At 40.8% G+C, this 19,033-nt stretch overlaps 1 protein-coding gene and 1 long non-coding RNA gene across 2 annotated transcripts in view; one reads left to right on the top strand and one right to left on the bottom strand.

Annotated features, from left to right (window-relative positions):
- Nucleotides 1-19,033, top strand: part of LOC148372974 (thrombospondin type-1 domain-containing protein 7A-like) — a 339,221-nt gene that overhangs the window by 192,468 nt on the left and 127,720 nt on the right. Inside the window, exon 9 of the mRNA XM_088327730.1 lies at nucleotides 3,160-3,280. Coding sequence (XP_088183856.1) covers nucleotides 3,160-3,280 — 121 coding nt within the window. The remainder of the gene's footprint in view (nucleotides 1-3,159; nucleotides 3,281-19,033) is intronic.
- Nucleotides 3,125-6,376, bottom strand: LOC148372976 (uncharacterized). The gene is made up of 3 exons (XR_015849578.1): nucleotides 6,343-6,376; nucleotides 6,067-6,102; nucleotides 3,125-3,347 (listed from the first exon to the last, which is right to left on the bottom strand). It is a non-coding gene; the product is annotated as an uncharacterized LOC148372976 (long non-coding RNA).

The following is a 19,033-nucleotide window of genomic DNA, read 5'->3' on the forward strand; positions in this document are numbered from 1 at the left end:
GTTGTGAGAGAGGGGAAAACGAAAGGGAGAGGACGAAAGAAATCCAAAGAGAAATAGAAAGACAGAAGGAGAGAAACAGAAAAGAAAGCGCAAAGGGTATGAAGAGGAGAAAGAGAAGAGAGAAAAGGAAAAGAGGAAGTTAGAGCAAAACAGGTTAAAAGACACTGAGAGAGAAAGAGCAACAAAGGAAGAGAGAGAGAGAGAGAGAGAGAGAGAGAGAGAGAGAGAGAGAGAAAGAGAAAGAGAAAAAGAGAAAAAGAGAAAAAGAGAAAGAGAAAAAGAGAAAGAGAAAGAGAGAGAGAGAGAGAGACACACAGAGAGTGAAAGAGAGAGAGACAGAGAGTGGGAGAAAAGGAGTGGAAAAGAGAGAGAGAGAGAGAGAGAGAAAAATAAATGCAAGTACAGTGCCTTTGTTCAAGGCACCTGGCTTTGGCAACATCAAGTCGACATATTTCAACCTGCAGCTTGTTTTTTTCTTGCACTTCTCTGAGTGTTGTCTCGCGGGCCGGATTCAATCCTTAGCGGGCCTGATCTGGCCCGCGGGCCGCCTGTTTGACAGCCCTGCTCTAAGCCGAGAGGTAATAAAAAAAAAAAACAGAGCAGAAGCATATTTTCTGGATCAGTAAATGACATATTTAACGTTCTAAATCCTTGCCGGTGAACGCGCAGTCGTTCCGAGAAAAAGCAGTATTATTTATTAGCATCTGCCTGCTGATTAAATTGCCTTAAACTATCAATGGCGCTTAATTACAGTCATTATCATCAATGGCAAGTGGCAGCAGCTAATTAGGCTTTCTAGAAAGCGCCTATTTGATTTTTATTTACCCAAGCGAGGCTGCGAAGGGAAGATACCACTCGGGAGAGGGAAGCCTGTCATCCTCTTTGTTTGTTTTTCATGTTTTTTTCTTCTTTTTTTTCTCTCTCCGTCATTTTTTTTTTTCATTCGATTCGTTTTTAACATCCAGGCGAGACATTGTCGTTTGAAAATACGCTTTTTTCAGTTTTACATTTGTTTAACAGGCGACGTTATTTTGCCCTTTTTAGCGTACAGCACGGCTAGTCGATTAATAGCGCACGGGTGTCGAACAGGCGGCCTGCGGGCCGGATCAAGCCCGCTAAGGAATTGAATCCGGCCCGCGAGACAACACTCAGAGAAGCGCAAGAGAAAAACAAGCTACAGGTTGAAATATGTCAACTTGATGTTGCCAAAGTCAGGTGCCTCTCTCTCGCTCTCTCTCTCTCTCTCTCTATATATATATACATCTCTCTCTCTCTATATATATATACATCTCTCTCTCTCTCTCTATATATATATATATATATATATATATATATATATATATATATATATATATATATATATATATATATATATATATATATATATATATATATATATATATATATATATATATATATATATATATATATATATTATATATATATATATATCTCCGCTCTCTCTATATATATATATATCTCTCTCTATCTATCTCTCTCTCTATATATATATATATATATCTCTCTACTCTCTCTCCTCTCTCTCTCTCTCTCTCTCTCTCTCTCTCTCTCTCTCTCTCTCTCGTCTCTCTCGCTCTCTCTCCTCTCTCTCTCTCTCTCTCTCTCTCTCTCTCTCTCTCTCTCTCTATATATATATATTCTCTCTATATATATCTATATATATTATATATATCTCTCTATATATCTATATCTCTCTCTCTCTATCTCTCTCTCTATATCTCTCTCTCTATATCTCTCTCTCTATATCTCTATATCTATATCTCTATATCTCTCTCTCTATATCTCTATATCTCTCTCTCTATATCTCTCTCTCTATATCTCTCTCTCTATATCTCTATATCTCTCTCTCTATCTCTCTCTCTATATCTCTCCCTCTATATCTCTCTCTCTATCTCTCTCTCTCTATCTCTCTCTCTATCTCTCTCTCTATATCTCTATATCTCTCTCTATATCTCTCTCTCTATATCTCTATATCTCTCTCTCTAATCTCTATATCTCTATATCTCTCTCTCTATATCTCTATATCTCTCTCTCTATATCTCTATATCTCTCTCTATAACTCTCTCTCTATATCTATATATCTCTCTCTATATCTATATATCTCTATATATATATATAAATCTATATATCTCTATATATATATATATAAATCTATTATCTCTATATATATATATATAAATCTATTTATCTCTATATATATATATAATAAATCTATTTATCTCTATATATTATATATATATATAAATCTATTTATCTCTATATATATATATATATATAAATCTATTTATCTCTATATATATATATAAATCTATTTATCTCTTATATATATATATATATAAATCTATATGTCTCCCCTCTCTCTATATATATAAATCTATATGTCTCCCTCTCTCTATATATATAAATCTCTCTCTCTCCCTCTCTCTATATATATAAATCTCTCTCTCTCTCTCTCTCTCTCTCTCTCTCTCTCTCTCTCTCTCTCCTCTCTCTCTCTCTCTCTCTCTCTCTCTCTCTCTCTCTCTCTCTCTCTCCTCTCCTCTCTCTCTCTCTCTCTCTCTCTCTCTCTCTCTCTCTCTCTCTCTCTCTCTCTCTCTCTCTCTCTCTCTCTCTCTCTCTCTCTCTCTCCCCTCTTCTCTCTCCACCCTTTCTCCACTCTGTCTCTGTCTCTTCACTCTCTGTTTCTCTCTTGTCCTCTTCTTTTGTTGCTCTTTGTCTCTTTTCTCTCCTTCTGTCTTCCTATTTCTCTTTGGATTTCCTTCTTCCTCTCCCTTTTTTCCCTCTCTCTCACGACTTCTCTTTTTATCTCTTTTGTTTCTCACGCTCTCCCCCTCTCTCTCTCTTTCTTTGTCCCGCCTTCTCTCTTCTTTTCCCTCCCTCTTTCTCTTATTTCTTTATCTCTCTTTTTCTTTCTCTTTAATCTACTAGTCCGGCCCGCGACAGAATGTTTGTTCTATCGTATGGCCCCCGAGTTAAAATTAGTTTGACACCCCTGACCTAGACCCTCACTTTGAAACCCCAGGTAAAAATAAGTTTGTGACCCCTCTGATTAAAAGTTGACTGAAAAAAAAAATTATAATTAAATGTTAAAATTCTTACTTTTTAGGGGGCACTTGCCCCACATTAACCCGCACGCAGATGACTTTTCTGGTTTGAACCCCTTTGGAGCAGCTCCCGAGGCCCACCGTGGAGGTGGCGTTTCCGGGAGGAGGAATCTTCGGCGCAAGGGCCCCAGGGGCCTGTTTGCCAATGGTAGACGGTGCAGGCGTGTTCGTTGCAGTTTCGGACTTCCTGCAGCGAGCTGCTGTTGGGGCACACGGCGCCACCTAGGGACGAGACACAGGTGAGGGGTGGAAAATGTAGAGTGAACCCTGGTTCGGGTTTGGAGTTAGGGAGTGTACTACACTTGTATTTTATCCATCAAAAAGAATAATAAAATCTTATTATTAACATATAACATAAGATCAGAGGCGCGAGTGGCAGCCTTTCCAGCAGCTCCGTGTTATTTTGCTCCTTTTGTGATTTATTGTTTTAATTGTCTGCTTCTATCTTCGGTGTTTTTCGTCCCGTTTGACAACTACACTTTGGGTTACTTTCTATCCTATCATTATGGGTTCTAATGCACAAAAATACGTTTATTCAAGGAATCAACTCCTTGCCCTGAAGAATTCTCGTGCCGGCGTGATGAGGGGCCCCTATGGTGGCTGCAGAGCCGGAGCTAAGGTGAAGGCTAAGCGGCTAGCGGCGATATAAGCCTTCGGTACCGTCCGTAATCATGGGAAATGTGAACCCTCTACCAATAAGACTGACGAACTGGCAGTGCTGGTGAAAAACATCAAAGCGTACAGGGAGAGCAGTTTGCTGTGTTTTAGGGAAAGGTGGCTCACGTCTAGCATCCCGGACGCTAGCGTGGAGCTACCCTGCTTCAGCGCTGTTAGGGCAGACAGGGACATAAAAGCCTGCGGGAAGCGGAGAGGAAGCGGACTCGCTATCTACGTGAACACGAGGTGGGGTAACCCTGGGCACAAAGATTTCCATCTGCTGCAGGGACGTCAAACTTTTGGCCTAGCGTGCGACGTCATACACTCCGCTGTTGCTAAACTACAATACCTGTTAATCTGTTAATAATCAACACAAGGATACTGCTGGAAGTGTGAATTTCCCTACGGGGATGAATAAAGTATTTATCTATCTATCTATCTAGAACTATTCCAGTTTGTCTTGTGTTCAATTACACTGCACTACTCGAAGTTGTATGCTGTAAAATACTAACATTTAAAAAGGGTTTACTGTTTGTGATCAAGTGGTGAAGAAGCAGCATGTGGCTCAACATTTAAAACTAAGCATTTCTAAACCCCCACTCATCAATTTAGTGTTTAAAGAAAGTAAGGGGATTGCAAAAAATCAAGGTGAATATTGACATGGAGTTATTTTGCAGGGTATTTGGGTTCAGGGGGAAAGTGGACATTCAGAACTTCAAGACAATGCTTTTAATATTGTTTTTGAGGAATGGAATTAAACCACAAATCTTTTAGTAGTTTATGCTTTGATTTTTTTCGTTTACCGTATTTTCACAACGGTATGGTTCAAAGGACTAAGAGACCAGTCACAATTATGTGAGCTATTGTTGTATTTAGCACACACTGAATGAAATGGCGCGGGGTTTAAGTACAAACCCTGCGCCAAAACTTCATCCCTTAGCCTCAATACCTAACTCTTTATTGTTATCATGGTGTCTTTTGCTATTATGGTGTCCCCTACCAAACAAGGCCCAACTTATGTACAGACCGCCCGTGAATACTTCAACATTTAGCGCACACATCACCCTCTAATGTTACTATGGTGTCCTTTACTGTTACGGTATCCTCGACTACACCCACCTTACACCGGGAACACGGGTTTGGTTGTGCTTTATTATTTATTGATGATAAAGTATGTAGAGCAAATGAGTCTAGCACAAAAATGACTTTCACCTTCTTTGTTTAAAATAACTCATTTTGGAACGGATGGAACGACTGTGTCCTATTTTGTACACTTCCCGGACGTACCAATTCACCATGTACCGTAATGAAATCTGATAACATGAAGTTTTGAATGTAATTGAAATATCCAAGGCAGTGTATTGATAAAATAATGTTTTCACCGTACATACGTATGTTTATTAGAGGGGCATTCGCAAGTACAGTGCACTACACAAATGTCTTCCTTGTCTTTCTAACAAATTTGCAATTTCAAACACCGTCACCCGATACTGAGAGTATCATATCTAAAACCATGCCCATAGAAGCGTGATCTGGTCGAGCATCACTCGTCCATATAAAAAGATTTGGCTGTGCTTTTTCTCTTGCCTGTCTGCCTGCCTTGTTCGTCTCGCACGACGGCCGCACCAAGCCCTGCGGCCTGGAATTCAGCACGTGGGCCATACGTTGCGACCATCCAGAGCACGAGACAAAATCTCTCCGCAATGCAAGTAAGGTGACGGCTAAAGATTTAACTCCATGTTTGCTGGTTCTTGGGATAACTGTTTTTTTCCGTACAAGGGGATCTCCCCAAATCGACTAGCATTATAGCAGAAACTATCTTTTTGTGCTAGTAACTTCCAGACTTTCAGCGGTCGAAAACTCCCATAATCTGCGGCGCCTAACCCAAAACCCTTTTTTTCTATCATTGATTTTCTGTGTTTGCTATATTAAACGGCAGAATTTATTGATTTAATTTTCTTGGGATTAGTAATTCATATCAGAACTCAAAGAACGTATTAGATACACGCATACACCATTACACACAAGTACTCCATACTCAAACATACTCATATTTTTTTTAAAAGTTACATGGCGTCCTCTACTTGATGTCCACAACACACACATGGCACACACCGCTCTATAGGGCGCATCACAAATTTCGCAGAAACATTTTAATGTGCGCCATATCATTGTGAAAATACGGTGGATTTTTCAAATGTCGGAAGTTCCGAGTGTCCACAAATGCAGCACAATTTTAACTTGTAAACGATGACACATTCATCTAGTCACGATGACGATTTACCCAAAAGTTCCGGAAATTTGGGTACCCGCGAAAGACCTTAAAGAAAAAAAGTATGATAATTAAAAAAATGCAATGATAAATATAATACCGAATCGAATGCAAAAAGACAAACACAAAGCAAAATTTGAATAATAACAAAAAATAACACGACAAAACAATAAAAAAACACGCCTGGACTAAACTACAGGTGCTAAACATTTACTAGTCTCATGACCATAATTAGCAAGTGCTAACATGCTAACCACGCTAACTAGTGGCTCCAACTAGTTGAGTTACCCTCCATAACAGTGATCCAGGCAACAACCATGTCAGTGACTGTGAATGAGGACACACAAGACAAACAATGAGAAGAAACAGGAACTGATGTCACATTTTACAGAAAAGGTTTGGGAAAATCAAATTAATTAAAAATCCTATTTATTTTTTTCTCTTTTTTATCTTTTCAGAGATGATTAAATCACAACTTTTTTATTAAAGGGACAGTGTGGAATATTTAGTGCCCTTCTTATACCGTTTCTAATTCTATTTATTAAAAAACACTGTTAATTTTCCATTAGATGGGCGCCATGTTTGTCCGGCATCCTGCCGCCACGCTGTCCAGTGTCACTGTCACTCATACAAGACAGCACAGTGCCATCTAGTGGTCAAATATTACATTCAGGGGCTTTAAGGTGTTTGAATTAACTCATTTAACGCCATATTGTATAAATATATTTTCAGAAGCTTCGTCCCTAAGGGCCAAAACATAAATAAATGTTTTTCTTGTTTTATTTCAAAACACTATTATATAGGGTTTGACGCGGTTCATTGCTAAGTATCAAGCCTCTGGGAATGCTTTCAGTATGATAAATCCCCAGTGTGGCAGCACGGCGGCGCAGAGGTTAGCGCTTGTGCGGCACAGTTCATGTCATGGGAACCTGTCGTGGGTTCAAATCCAGCTCCAGACTTCCTGTGCGGAGTTTGTATGTTCTCCCCGTGCTTGCGTGGGTTTCCTCCGGGCACTCCGGTTTCCTCCCACGTTCCAAAAACATGCATTTCAGGTGAATTGGCCGGTCCAAATTGTCCCTAGGTGTGAATGAGTGAATGAGTTGTCTGTCCCTGTGTGCCCTGCGATTGGCTGGCAACCAGTTCAGGGTGTCCCCTGCCCACTGCCCGAAGATTGCTGGGATGGGCTCCAGTCCCCCCGCGACCCTAATGAGGATAAGCGGTACGGCTGATGAGATGAGATGAGATGAAATCCCCAGTGTGATAAATAACCAGTGACTCATTTTTGTAGGCTTAGAAAAATGTAGTTCTAATGACGTGATCACATGATTCTGGTCACTATGGCGATCACATTCTTTCGGATGTGCACGGAACGTTTAGTTCAGGCCTGTTTCTTTATTGTTTTGTATTGTTAATTTTGGTTACTATTTTTTCAATGTTTTATTTTTATTTTGTTTTTTTCTTCCTTTTGAGGGCCATACAAATAAACATGACGTGACGTAAGATGGCAGGAGCGGATTAGATCTTTGTCCACACATCGAGGAAGCCTTTCTTGCTCTGGGTGCTTCGTTTTTCCAGCAAATGAGTGCGTCGGTGACTCTATATGGCGGTTAGGTGTAGTGAAGTGGTGAGAGTCAGGAGATAAGGACATATAGTAATGGGCAGTTAATTGAAAAGACAGAGTCCCGTCATCGTCTGGTCAGAGAGGGATGACGTTCTGTGATCGCCATGGTGACCGGAGTCCTGTGATCACGTTATTGGAACTATATTTTTCAAACCTAAAAAAATGAGTCTAAATGGCAAAAATGGAGAAATTTCAATTTGGAAAAATGATTGGCATTGAATGAGTTAATGATTGGGGATGTATCAAGGGTTTGTTTATTAATAAATGACTTAATTACAAATAAATGTAAGAAATTAACGCATGCTATTACGGGTCATTTTTTTTAAAAGTAACCCCCACGATAATTCCGGTGGTCACTGTAATCCGATCTTTTCCGAAAGTGGAAATCTGCAACGAGATACTCGCTTCCTTACCCTCGCCGGCGTTGTAGGCCAGAATGGATCTTGTCCTCATCTGCTTTCCTTCCACGGTTTTGCTGGAGCAGGTCTGAGAGCAGGTTGACCACGCCGTCCAGTCGCTCAGCACGCAGTCCTTTGAGCAAGGCACCTGGCAGGCTACGGGATCCGGGGGCGGGGTGGATGAGCAGAAGCTCTCATCCATTGGATCTCCTGAGCATAAATAGACAACTTGTTATGAGAAGTCCATGCGTAGGATTATAAAAAGAAAAAATCGGAAGTTACAGACGAGAAAGTTCAGATTTCTGACTAAAGTTCTGTGTATTTTTGCCTCTAATATTTCTGTATTTTCCCTTCACCACTAGGGTCGTAGGGGCCCCATTTCCAACGGGGTGTCTTGGACAAGTACTGCCTGGTGGTGTCCATCCCTCTCCAGGGAAACAAATGTTTTTAACTGTCTGTATTCTGTGATATTTCATTTTCCGTTAGTATTTACATTCAACCATACATTCGTAAAATAATCGTGTGCATATTTCTTTAATATACACATATAGGGCAAATAAGCACGGTACAAATTTGACTTCCAAATAACTCAGAACTTTGGAATGGATGGAATGACTGCATCCTCTTTTGGACGGTTACCGATCGTACCAATTCACCATGTACTAAAATGAAATCTGATAACATGACGTTTTGAATGTAATTAAAACACCCAATGCAATGTATTTAAGAAATAGTGTTCTCTATCTATCTATCTATCTACCTTGGTCATATCCCTCAAGAGGGGTGACCGGCAGCAAGACACACACATATAATAACAAAGAAAATAAAAGGGAAATAAATAACAAAAACAAAAAACACACACATTTTTATGGACCATGGCCAACCCAATTGCCCAAACACCCAAACAAGTTAGGCACCTCGGCACCCAAGTTGGTCATGCTTTCGTCCATCCAGATGAAACGGGACACCAGAAAGCGGCCTTGTCACTCGGGTCAGGGTGACACAACACACTCTTTTGTTCAACAGCAGGGCCGACAGCTTTCGCTGGTTTACCCCTGCCGCATCATACGGGTGCCCAGCCCATCCTTAAGAACGCGTCCACAATCCCACTAATCCTTTCACAACACCTCTCCACTCCTTTCTATCACCAACAAGAGCTCTAGCTTCCATTATATTTAGACCTATTTCCTGCAGTGCACTCATAACACCATCCATCCACGTCAAGCGCGGCCTTCCTCTTGGTCTCCTTCCATTGACTTCTGCTCTGTAAACATTCCCTCCTCATCCATCCTCTCCATGTGTCCAAACCAACCGAGTACTCTCTTATCCACACGCTTGCTCAGTTCCACTACTACTCCAGTTCTGACTCTCACAATTTCATTCCTCAACCCATCCAATCTTGTCAGTCCTAACATACTCCTCAAACACTTCATCTCAAAAACATTTAATTTCCTTCTCAAATCTGCATTCAGGCTCCAAGTCTCTGCACCATACAACACAGTCGGCACAATCACACTCTCATACAGTCCCCTTTTAACATCCATACTCATACTCTTGTTGTTCAAATAGCGTTCTCACTATACGTAATTGTGTCGATTGGAGGGGCATTCTCAAGTACAAAACATTACGCAAATTTCTCACTTCTTTGGCTTTCTAACAAGTTTAGCAACTTCAATGACTGTTACCCGATACTGTGAGTATCAGATATCTAAGACCACGCCAATAGCTGCATGATCAGATATCTAAGACCATGCCTATTGAGGCATGATCTGGTCAAGTGTCACTGGTCCATACAAAAAAAGAGGAACTGATCGATAGTTTGCCCTCTTTGCTATTGCCTTGCATGCCGGCGCAGCTGTGCAGGCCGGCACATGAGCCATATCGGCGCACGAGACCAAATCTCTCCCCAACAACAAGTAAGAAGACGGTTTCAAATTTAACACCATGTTTGCTGGTTCTTGGGAATGAGCGTTTTTTTTTCTGTACAAGGGAATTTCAACAAATCAGCGAGCATTATAACTTTATCTCTGTTCTGGTAACTTTCAGCAGTCGACATCTCCCATAATCTCCGGCGCCCCCTTCCCTCTTTTTTTCGATCATTAAGTCTCTGTGTTAATAAATTGTGTGTGTGCTATTTCAATTGGCCTGGTTCATTTATTCCATTTTATTGGGATTGTAATTCATATCAGAACTCAAATAACACCAGTAAGTACATTATTTAATTTTATCAGTGTAGGAAATTCTAGCAACCTTCAGAGAAAAAAATAAGATTTATGATGGAGCACCAGCAACAACGATAGGCAATTTCGTTTACTGATCGCAGTAAAGATTCATTCCTAATGATTTTCCAAAATTAAAGTTAGAAAAATCCCTACACACATTTTTATTATAAGCGGCCGATTCTTCGAAAAAATAACAGATTCACCGATTATGAAAACAATTATTAGTTGCAGCCCTAATATCAATTATTACTGAAGCTAATGTAACCGAGTCATATTTATAAAGGGCAACATATGAAAATGGAGACATATATATTGTTTAATTAACTATTAGATGGTCTGCATTTTTATAGCGCTTTTCAAGTCACTGAAGACCCCCAAAAGCGCTTCAACACTTACCCATGCAAGGCAACTACCTGCTTGTCAGGGGCATTAGGGATTCAATGTCTTGCCCAAGGACACGGAAGAACCGGGAATCGAACCTGCGACCTCTTGATCCAAAGATGAGCGCATTACCTACCTCCTGCCGCCCCATTTACATTTATAATTTTATATTTTATTTATAATGTACATTTAACCTTATCCTCCTTGTTTTATAACCTTGTTTTCTCTGTTCCTTATCTTCTTAGTTTCTTTACCTCACTGTGAATGTGTGAAACTGGAGGGTCATGCCCAATTTCGTTGTAACAATATGTTAACCCATTTTGTAACAATGACAATAAATTATATTCTATTCTATTCTATTTACTGTAAATTTCGGACTATGAGCCACTACTTTTTCCCCTAACTTTCAACCCTGCGGCTTATTCAGTGATGCGGCCAATTTATGTAAATTTTCTAATGGCCGCCAGCGGCCCTCGAGTGTTGCTACTATTAACTGCCCTGTCAAAACTATATTATTATTATTAAAGCTTTGAAAACTCTCTCGGTGTACCGTCTTTCTTTGTAAATATGTGTAACCCATGTATAATATGTATTTGCAACTGTATATTTTTGTAATGTATTTATTTGTATTTATTTTAGACACTTATTCTGATATGTTTTGCACGTGAGAATGAAAAATGAGGGGCGGAACAAACGCGGGGTGCCGAGTTTGAGTGGGGACCGCTAAAGGTGAGGGACAGACAAGGAAAGAAGAGGGGGTAAAAAGTTGGTTAGAGAAAAAGGAGTTGCGTCAGTAAATGTGTTCATCTGATATATTTTTCCCACCCTTACATTTGGAAGTATACACTTTTTTTCTTGGATTACTTTCAACGGGACCCGGACTCTGCAGGTCTGCATCAAACCTTAAGCACCGGTATCATTTTCCGTTCATTTTGCAGGCTGTGATTTTTGGACTGTGGACTTTAATGAAGGACATTTAGTCTCAATCGCGGGGTTTGAAGTCGGGTTTGGGTTAATTTTGTGTTACATGTTTAAATGTGGGCGCATGCGGCTTATATACAGGTGCGGCTTGTGTGTGTACAAAATCGGTTTACCTTTTAAAATCTGGTGGGTGCGGCTTATAATCAGGTGCACTCTAAAGTCCGGAATTTACGGTAACTATTTATTTAACGAAGTCCATTTTAATGCATTTCAAGCAGATGTGTATCACTCAACCGGGAAAAAACGTCCCTATTTTCAATGAACGACCTTCACCTGTTGCCCCTGTGACCTTATCCCTCGGAGTAAAGCGTGACGAAAAAAAAAAAACAAAGAAGAAGAAAATCCATTTCCATCCGAAAGAGGAGAGATCGGAGGCAAGCGGATCGATGGTGGCGGTCCGTCTCGGCGCCGGAGGCGTCAAAGAGCCATCCATTCAGCGGCAGGTGATAACATTTCCGAGTGAATGGCACTCGAGGTGGCCCTTCTCATTGAGTGGGAATGGCTAGTAAATGATGCAAAATGTATGTACATAAAAGAAGCAGCGATCAAAGTGGGAAAGGGGGAGTTATGCGCTGAGTGGGGTTTGATTTACTGGGAAATAATGTGCTTGTGAAAAGAAGGAGGTTGAAGTCAGCGCTTATGGCAGGCGGGGAGTCAAAAACCTTGTCGTGCATAAAAATCATCAAAGCGAGGGGAACTCGTTTTCGTGAAAACAAGGGCGGTTCTCTTTTCGACCTTGTTGAGAACTGTAAGGGAAATTATGGTCTAGGTGTGCCTTTTATACTATATTCTATACAACCAGGGATGGGTAGGGTTACTTGAACTTGATTACTTTCAATTACTTTTGGATTACTCCAATACCAAATATGCTAATAAAAGACAAAAGAAACTAAATAGGAATAAAATGACTAAATTTTGTGCAGGCTTGGGGAGTAACGGAATATATATATACCACAGCCATATCCCCCTAGTGGGAGGTGGCCAGAGTCATTTCTGACTCTTTTTGGGAGATTGATTTGGAGGAGGGGATTCCCAGCCCCTCGCTCAACCCAACTGAGGTGTTGGGAGTCATTAGGTGACCAAACCACCTAATTCCAACCCCTAATGCTGAACGCCAAGCAGGGAGGCAACAGGTACCAATGTTTAGGTCTTAGGTATGACTCGGCCGAGGCTTAAACCACAACCTCCCAGTCTCGAGGCAGGCGCCATACCCCCAAGGCCACCGAGCTGGTATATATTTAGTGATATGACTAAATGACTAAATTTTGTGCAGGCTTGGGGAGTACATGGAACGGCAAAAATGATGTTGGCAAGCTGTTTGGATTTATTTTCATTTTGTTTCTGTCGCATTTTTTGTTATTTTTGCCGGAGATCAAAGAGATCAAAGCCAGGAGAGAAAGCTTACCACGTGTTGTGAGTCATCATTGTATTCATATTTAGTTTATTTTGTCTTTTATTAGCATATTTGGTATTGGAGTCATCCAAAAGTAATTGAAAGTAATCCAGTTAAAGTAACCATACCCAACCCTGATGATTACTGATGCAGGGCCCCTGAGTCTGCTCCGTTGGCGGCAACAGCCGCAGACCCTGATTGGCTGTTGTACTCTTTTTAAACCTCCGCCTTCCTGTCAACATTCGTCAGATCGTCTGCGAACGTTAGCTACATACAAGGCAAGCTCTTTTGACTCCTGACTATCCTGCCCTGTTTTCCGTCTGATTCCCGTTGCCGACCCGTTTTCTGTTTACGTTTTTGCTCCTCTGTACCGGCCAGGGTTGGGTAGGGTTACTTTAACTTGATTACTTTCAATTACTTTTGGATTACTCCAATACCAAATAGGCTAATAAAAGACAAAAGAAACTAAATAGGAATAAAATGACTACATTTTGTGCAGGCTTGGGGAGTAACGGAATACATGGAACAGCAAAAATGATGTTGGCAAGCTGTTTGGATTTATTTTCATTTTGTTTCGTTGTGGTGGTGGAAATTAAATTACACAATAACCCGACAACATGTAATGTTCTAAATTGTTCTTGTAAAGGGTTCTGGATCATGTGGCACAGATGTGTTATAATTGGACATCCCTGTGTCCATTTCAAACCCTGGTTGGGGCACTGGTAGGAGGTGTGTTAGAACAGTTTTCATGCCCATTAAACAATAATGAGACTCAAAATTGATATTTTAAGATATTTCAGTAAATTTCCGCGGGAAACTGGTGGAGTTTTGGAAGATGCTAACAATATTTAACTTCATTTCAGTACCCAGTGTCCAGCACACATCTACACATTGGCAGATTAGACTATGTGTTGGAGATTAGGCAAGCAACCTGAAACTTTCAATAAAAAAACTGGGATCTTACCATTGCTGTTGACGCACTGGACCCGGACAAGTTGCGTTCCAGGACCACAATTCTTTTGCTCCACGGGCGTGCATCTCTCCAGCCCGATTGGTCGCCAATCGTAGCAACTGGGTTGGTCGCAAGGTAGCGCTTCCACAAGGTGTGGGCAGTTAGCGGGGCCACCCGTGGGCTCGTTGGTGATCTGACGCTTTCTCAGCTTGAAACCTGAATTAAAGACAAAAGACAAAAAGGTAAAGGAGAGTAAGAATCGGCCGACTATAGATTTAACACAATAATTCGCTCTTGACCATAGGTGTGAAACTCATGGCTTGTGGGCCACATCCGGACCAGAGTACAATTATAAAAATTCCACAAATAGAAATAAAGGACGAACAAATAGAGATACATGTTTTTCACATAACATGGACATGAGTAAAACATGAATCCAAATTGTTCTCTGTTATGTCTTATTGTAAAGTAGGCTTAAACGTATTTACTAAAGGTGTGTTTTTCTAATCAGTTTAATGTTGTCTCTTAGTCCTCCTGTCTTTTTTTGAATGTGTTGGTACTTTTCCAAGGGGGCTGGACTTTGGTCTTTTGTCTCAACATACTATTACTTTTCCATGTCTTGTGATCTCAATAAAACACAGAGATTGAGTAAGAGAGTATGGAAAGAGCTCATCTCCCCGGCTGCAGCTGGCTAAAAAACTTAAGTCTTTGCCTGGTGCATTTTCTAGCGATAGCCAAAATAACTCCCCTACAGTGGTCTTTTTTAGACCCCAAAATTATTTTTTGCATTCTTTTAGATTTACATTGTAAGAAAAATCTACTGTATAAAGGTGTCACGAAACCGGACCAGGGAGGCAGGCAGTGTGAACTCAATTGCGTAAAGATCAGTTACTTTTATTTAGAAAATAAAAGTTGTCCAACACGCAGGGACAAAAACAAAAACAGGCTTACAGGCAATCAGAAACTCAGACTAGGAAATACTCACAAAACAGGCTTAAAGGCACTAACTCAGACAAACGGGCATGACAGGTCTTCCTCGAGTCAAACAAAACAGAACAGAGCAAAACAGAACAGAATAATGCAATGATCCAGCAAACCCGCCCTTAAGAAGCACAAACGCAATTTAGACAATCTGTTACAGCCGGTGCCAAGGGGCGGGGCCAGCTGGTTGTCATGGCGACCATGCTGGACATGACAAAAGGGGAAAATAAAATAATGACAATAATAGACATGATTTCACACGAGAGTACTGTTTTCCAAAACTTATATCTCCTTTTTTTTGTATTTTTTTATATTTTATATTGTAAACCATAAATGCCCACGAAAAAACAATAATTGAGGTATTTTTCTCAAGAGCGGCGTGTGTCGTCATTTCTTTATTCATGCAACATTTTTTTAAGCGTTTCTTTGGCGAAAACATGATCCTAAACACAACTCGTAGCAGAAGGAACACTTTTCTATTAATATTCATAATTTTTGTGGGCATCTCAGCCATTTTTTGATTCCAGACGGAGCATAACGTCCATGTTTTGATTGACACTGACATCCAGACTAGCCTTCTCCATAGTATACTTTCCATTTATATTTCAGCAACATTAACATACCATCATCTCTTCAGTGCACTCTGAGGCCATATGTTCAGCTGGAACAGAATTAAAATTATATGACACTCTATCATAAATGTATGACTTTGTGAGATTCGTATAGATTTGTTAAAAGCATTTCTGCTATATGGGCTTCCCACCGTCCGTCTGCGTTATAAAGATTGTATGTTAATTCCCAATAAAGTTTATTACAGTGCTATAACTCAAGTGTCTGAGCTTTTTAGTACAATGTAGAAAATGAGCGCAATGTCTTTTATGATCAATGATTCTAGCAGGGGAAAAGAAAACTCACTTGAACTCGCCTGCAAGTATTGTTTTTACTCGAGAATTGTCAGGACCAGAACGGAGACAGGACCCACTTGCGTAGCGTTTCTCACAAGTTTTATTGGAAGAAAGAGAAAGGGTTGCGCCCAAGATCCGGTGATTGCAGGACACGGGAAGCATGTCGCTCTGAACGCGGAAGTGGATTTTCTGTGCCATGGCGATGTCGGGAACGGAAAACGGGTAAGTAGACGGGGCAGGAGCGCCTAAAAGTATTTCTGCTTTGTATTTGGATAACTCCAATACCAAATATGCTAATAAAAGACAAAAGAAACTAAATATGAATAAAATGATGACTCACAACACGTAGTTAGCTTTATCTCCTGGCTTTGATCTCTTTGATCTCCGGCAAAATTAACATAAAATGTGACGGAAACAAAATGAAAATAAATCCAAACAGCTTGCCAACATCATTTTTGCCGTTCCATGTATTCCGTTACTCCCCAAGCCTGCACAAAATGTAGTCATTTTATTCATATTTAGTTTCTTTTGTCTTTTATTAGCATATTTGTTATTGGAGTCATCCAAAAGTAATTGAAAGTAATCCAGTTAAAGTAACCCTACCCAACCCTGGCCGGTACAGAGGAGCAAAAACGTAAACGGGTTCAGAAAACGGGTCGGCAACGGGAATCAGACGGAAAACAGGGCAGGATAGTCAGGAGTCAAAAGAGCTTGCCTTGCATGTAGCTAACGTTCGCAGACGATCTGACGAATGTTGACAGGAAGGCGGAGGTTTAAAAAGAGTACAACAGCCAATCAGGGTCTGCGGCTGTTGCAGCCAACGGAGCAGACTCAGGGGCCCTGCATCAGTAATCATCAGGGTTGGGTAGGGTTACTTTAACGTGATTACTTTCAATTACTTTTGGATGACTCCAATACCAAATATGCTAATAAAAGACAAAATAAACTAAATATGAATAAAATGATGACTCACAACACATGGTAAGCTTTCTCTCCTGGCTTTGATCTCTTTGATCTCCGGCAAAATTAACATAAAATACGACAGAAACAAAATGAAAATCAATCCAAACAGCTTGCCAACATCATTTTTGCCGTTCCATGTATTCCGTTACTCCCCAAGCCTGCACAAAATTGAGTCATTTTATTCATATTTCGTTTCTTTTGTCTTTTATTAGCATATTTGGTATTGGAGTAATCCAAAAGTAATTGAAAGTAATCCAGTTAAAGTAACACTACCCAACCCTGTTAATATCTTCAGCCCGTAGTATCCAAACCAAATGATGTTTGACACATTGGTTAGCCAAGGAAAATCCAAACAAAATCTCATGTAATTTTTATTCAAATCGGATCCGAAAATAATGTGCGCAAGCCAATCCAAGATTCATTTTTACCCATGATTATTATGCAAAAGTGTGCACGATTCGAAAGCGTTCTCCATTCGGGCCCAGGTGTTGCGGAATGCTCTGTCCCCTGAGAATCAATCTGCAACCTCAGTGGAACTGTGTAAATCTAGGCTTAAGACACACTTCTATTCCCTAGTTTATGAATGACCTATATTTCCTGTTGTATTATTTGTTATTGCAAAATCCATTGCAGCCTGGTTAACCTGGGAGGGGGATTACCTCATCTGCAACTCCTTCTCAAGGTTTCTTCATTTTCCTCATGTTGAGGGTTTTGAGTTTTTCCTTTTCCCTCATGTACGTTTTAGATCAGGGGATGTTGTAGTCAAGTCACATTTATTTTTGACGTCCTTAATCACAAAAAATGTCTCAAAGGACTGCACAGGATTACAAAGACACCATCGCCTGATCTTAAACCAACATGCAGATAAAATCACATGACGCAGCTACATCTCATCTCATTAGCCGTACCGCTTATCCTCATTAGGGTCGCGGGAGGGCTGGAGCCCATCCCAGCCATCTTCGGGCAGTGGGCGGGGGACACCCTGAACTGGTTGCCAGCCAATCGCAGGGCACACGGGGACAGACAACTCACTCCCTCATTCACACCTAGGGACAATTTGGACCGGCCAATTCACTTGGATTTCTCTCTCTCTCTCTCTCTCTCTCTCTCTCTCTCTCTCTCTCTCTCTCTCTCTCTCTCTCTCTCTCTCTCTCTCCCTCTCTCCCTCTCTCCCTCTCTTCCTCTCTTCCTCTCTTCCTCCCTTTCTCTCTCTCTCTCTCTCTCTCTCTCTCTCTCTCTCTTTCCTCATATGGTGTCAAATGAATTCAAATTTATTCAACGAGTATTAGAAAATATGCAAGTTGTATATGATAGTTGATGTATTTTTACCTACTATTTAAATCTCATCTCATCTCATCAGCTGCACCGCTTATCCTCAGTAGGGTCGCGGTACAGCAATCATCGGGCAGTGGGCAGGGGACACCCTGAACTGGTTGCCAGTCAATCGCAGGGCACACAGGGACAGACAACTCATTCGCTCATTCACACCTAGGGACAATTTTGGAGCGGCCAATTCACCTGAAATGCATGTTTTTGGAACGTGGGAGGAAACCGGAGAAACCCACGCAAGCACGGGGAGAACATACAAACTCCGCACAGGAAGTCTGCAACTGGATTTGAACCCACGACAGGTTCCCATGACATGAACTGTGCCGCACAAGCGCTAACCACTGCGCCGCCGTGCTGCCTGCAGCTCCATCATGTATGCAAAAATATTTTTTAACTTCAAGTTGCTCCAAAGGCCATGTCAACAAAACACTCTGGACGGACAAAAGCACCAAAAGGCAGAGGAATATGCTTTCTGTCGCCAACTATGTTGGACTTCTCGACCCGATAAACCAGGGGTGTCAAACACATTTTAACTCGGGGGCCACACGATAGAACAAACATTATTTTGGGGGCCGGACTAGTAGATTAAAGAGAAGGAAAGAGAGAGATAAAGAAATAAGAGAGAGAGGGCGGGACAAAGAAAAAAAATAGAGACAGAGGGAGAAAGCGTAAGAAACAAAAGATAAAAAGTCGTGAGGGAGGGGGAAAAGAAAGGGAGAGGAAGAAAAAAATCCAAAGAGAAATAGAAAGACAGAAGGAGATAAAAGACAAAAGAAAGTGCGAACAGTAGGAAGAGAGAAAGAGAAAAAAACAGAAAAGGAAAAAAGGAAGTTAGAGCAGAAGTTAAAAAGAC

Source organism: Urocampus carinirostris, chromosome 2 (genome assembly GCF_059441175.1).
Source record: "Urocampus carinirostris isolate Australia breed hairy pipefish chromosome 2, RoL_Ucar_1.0, whole genome shotgun sequence".
NCBI lineage: Eukaryota > Metazoa > Chordata > Actinopteri > Syngnathiformes > Syngnathidae > Urocampus > Urocampus carinirostris.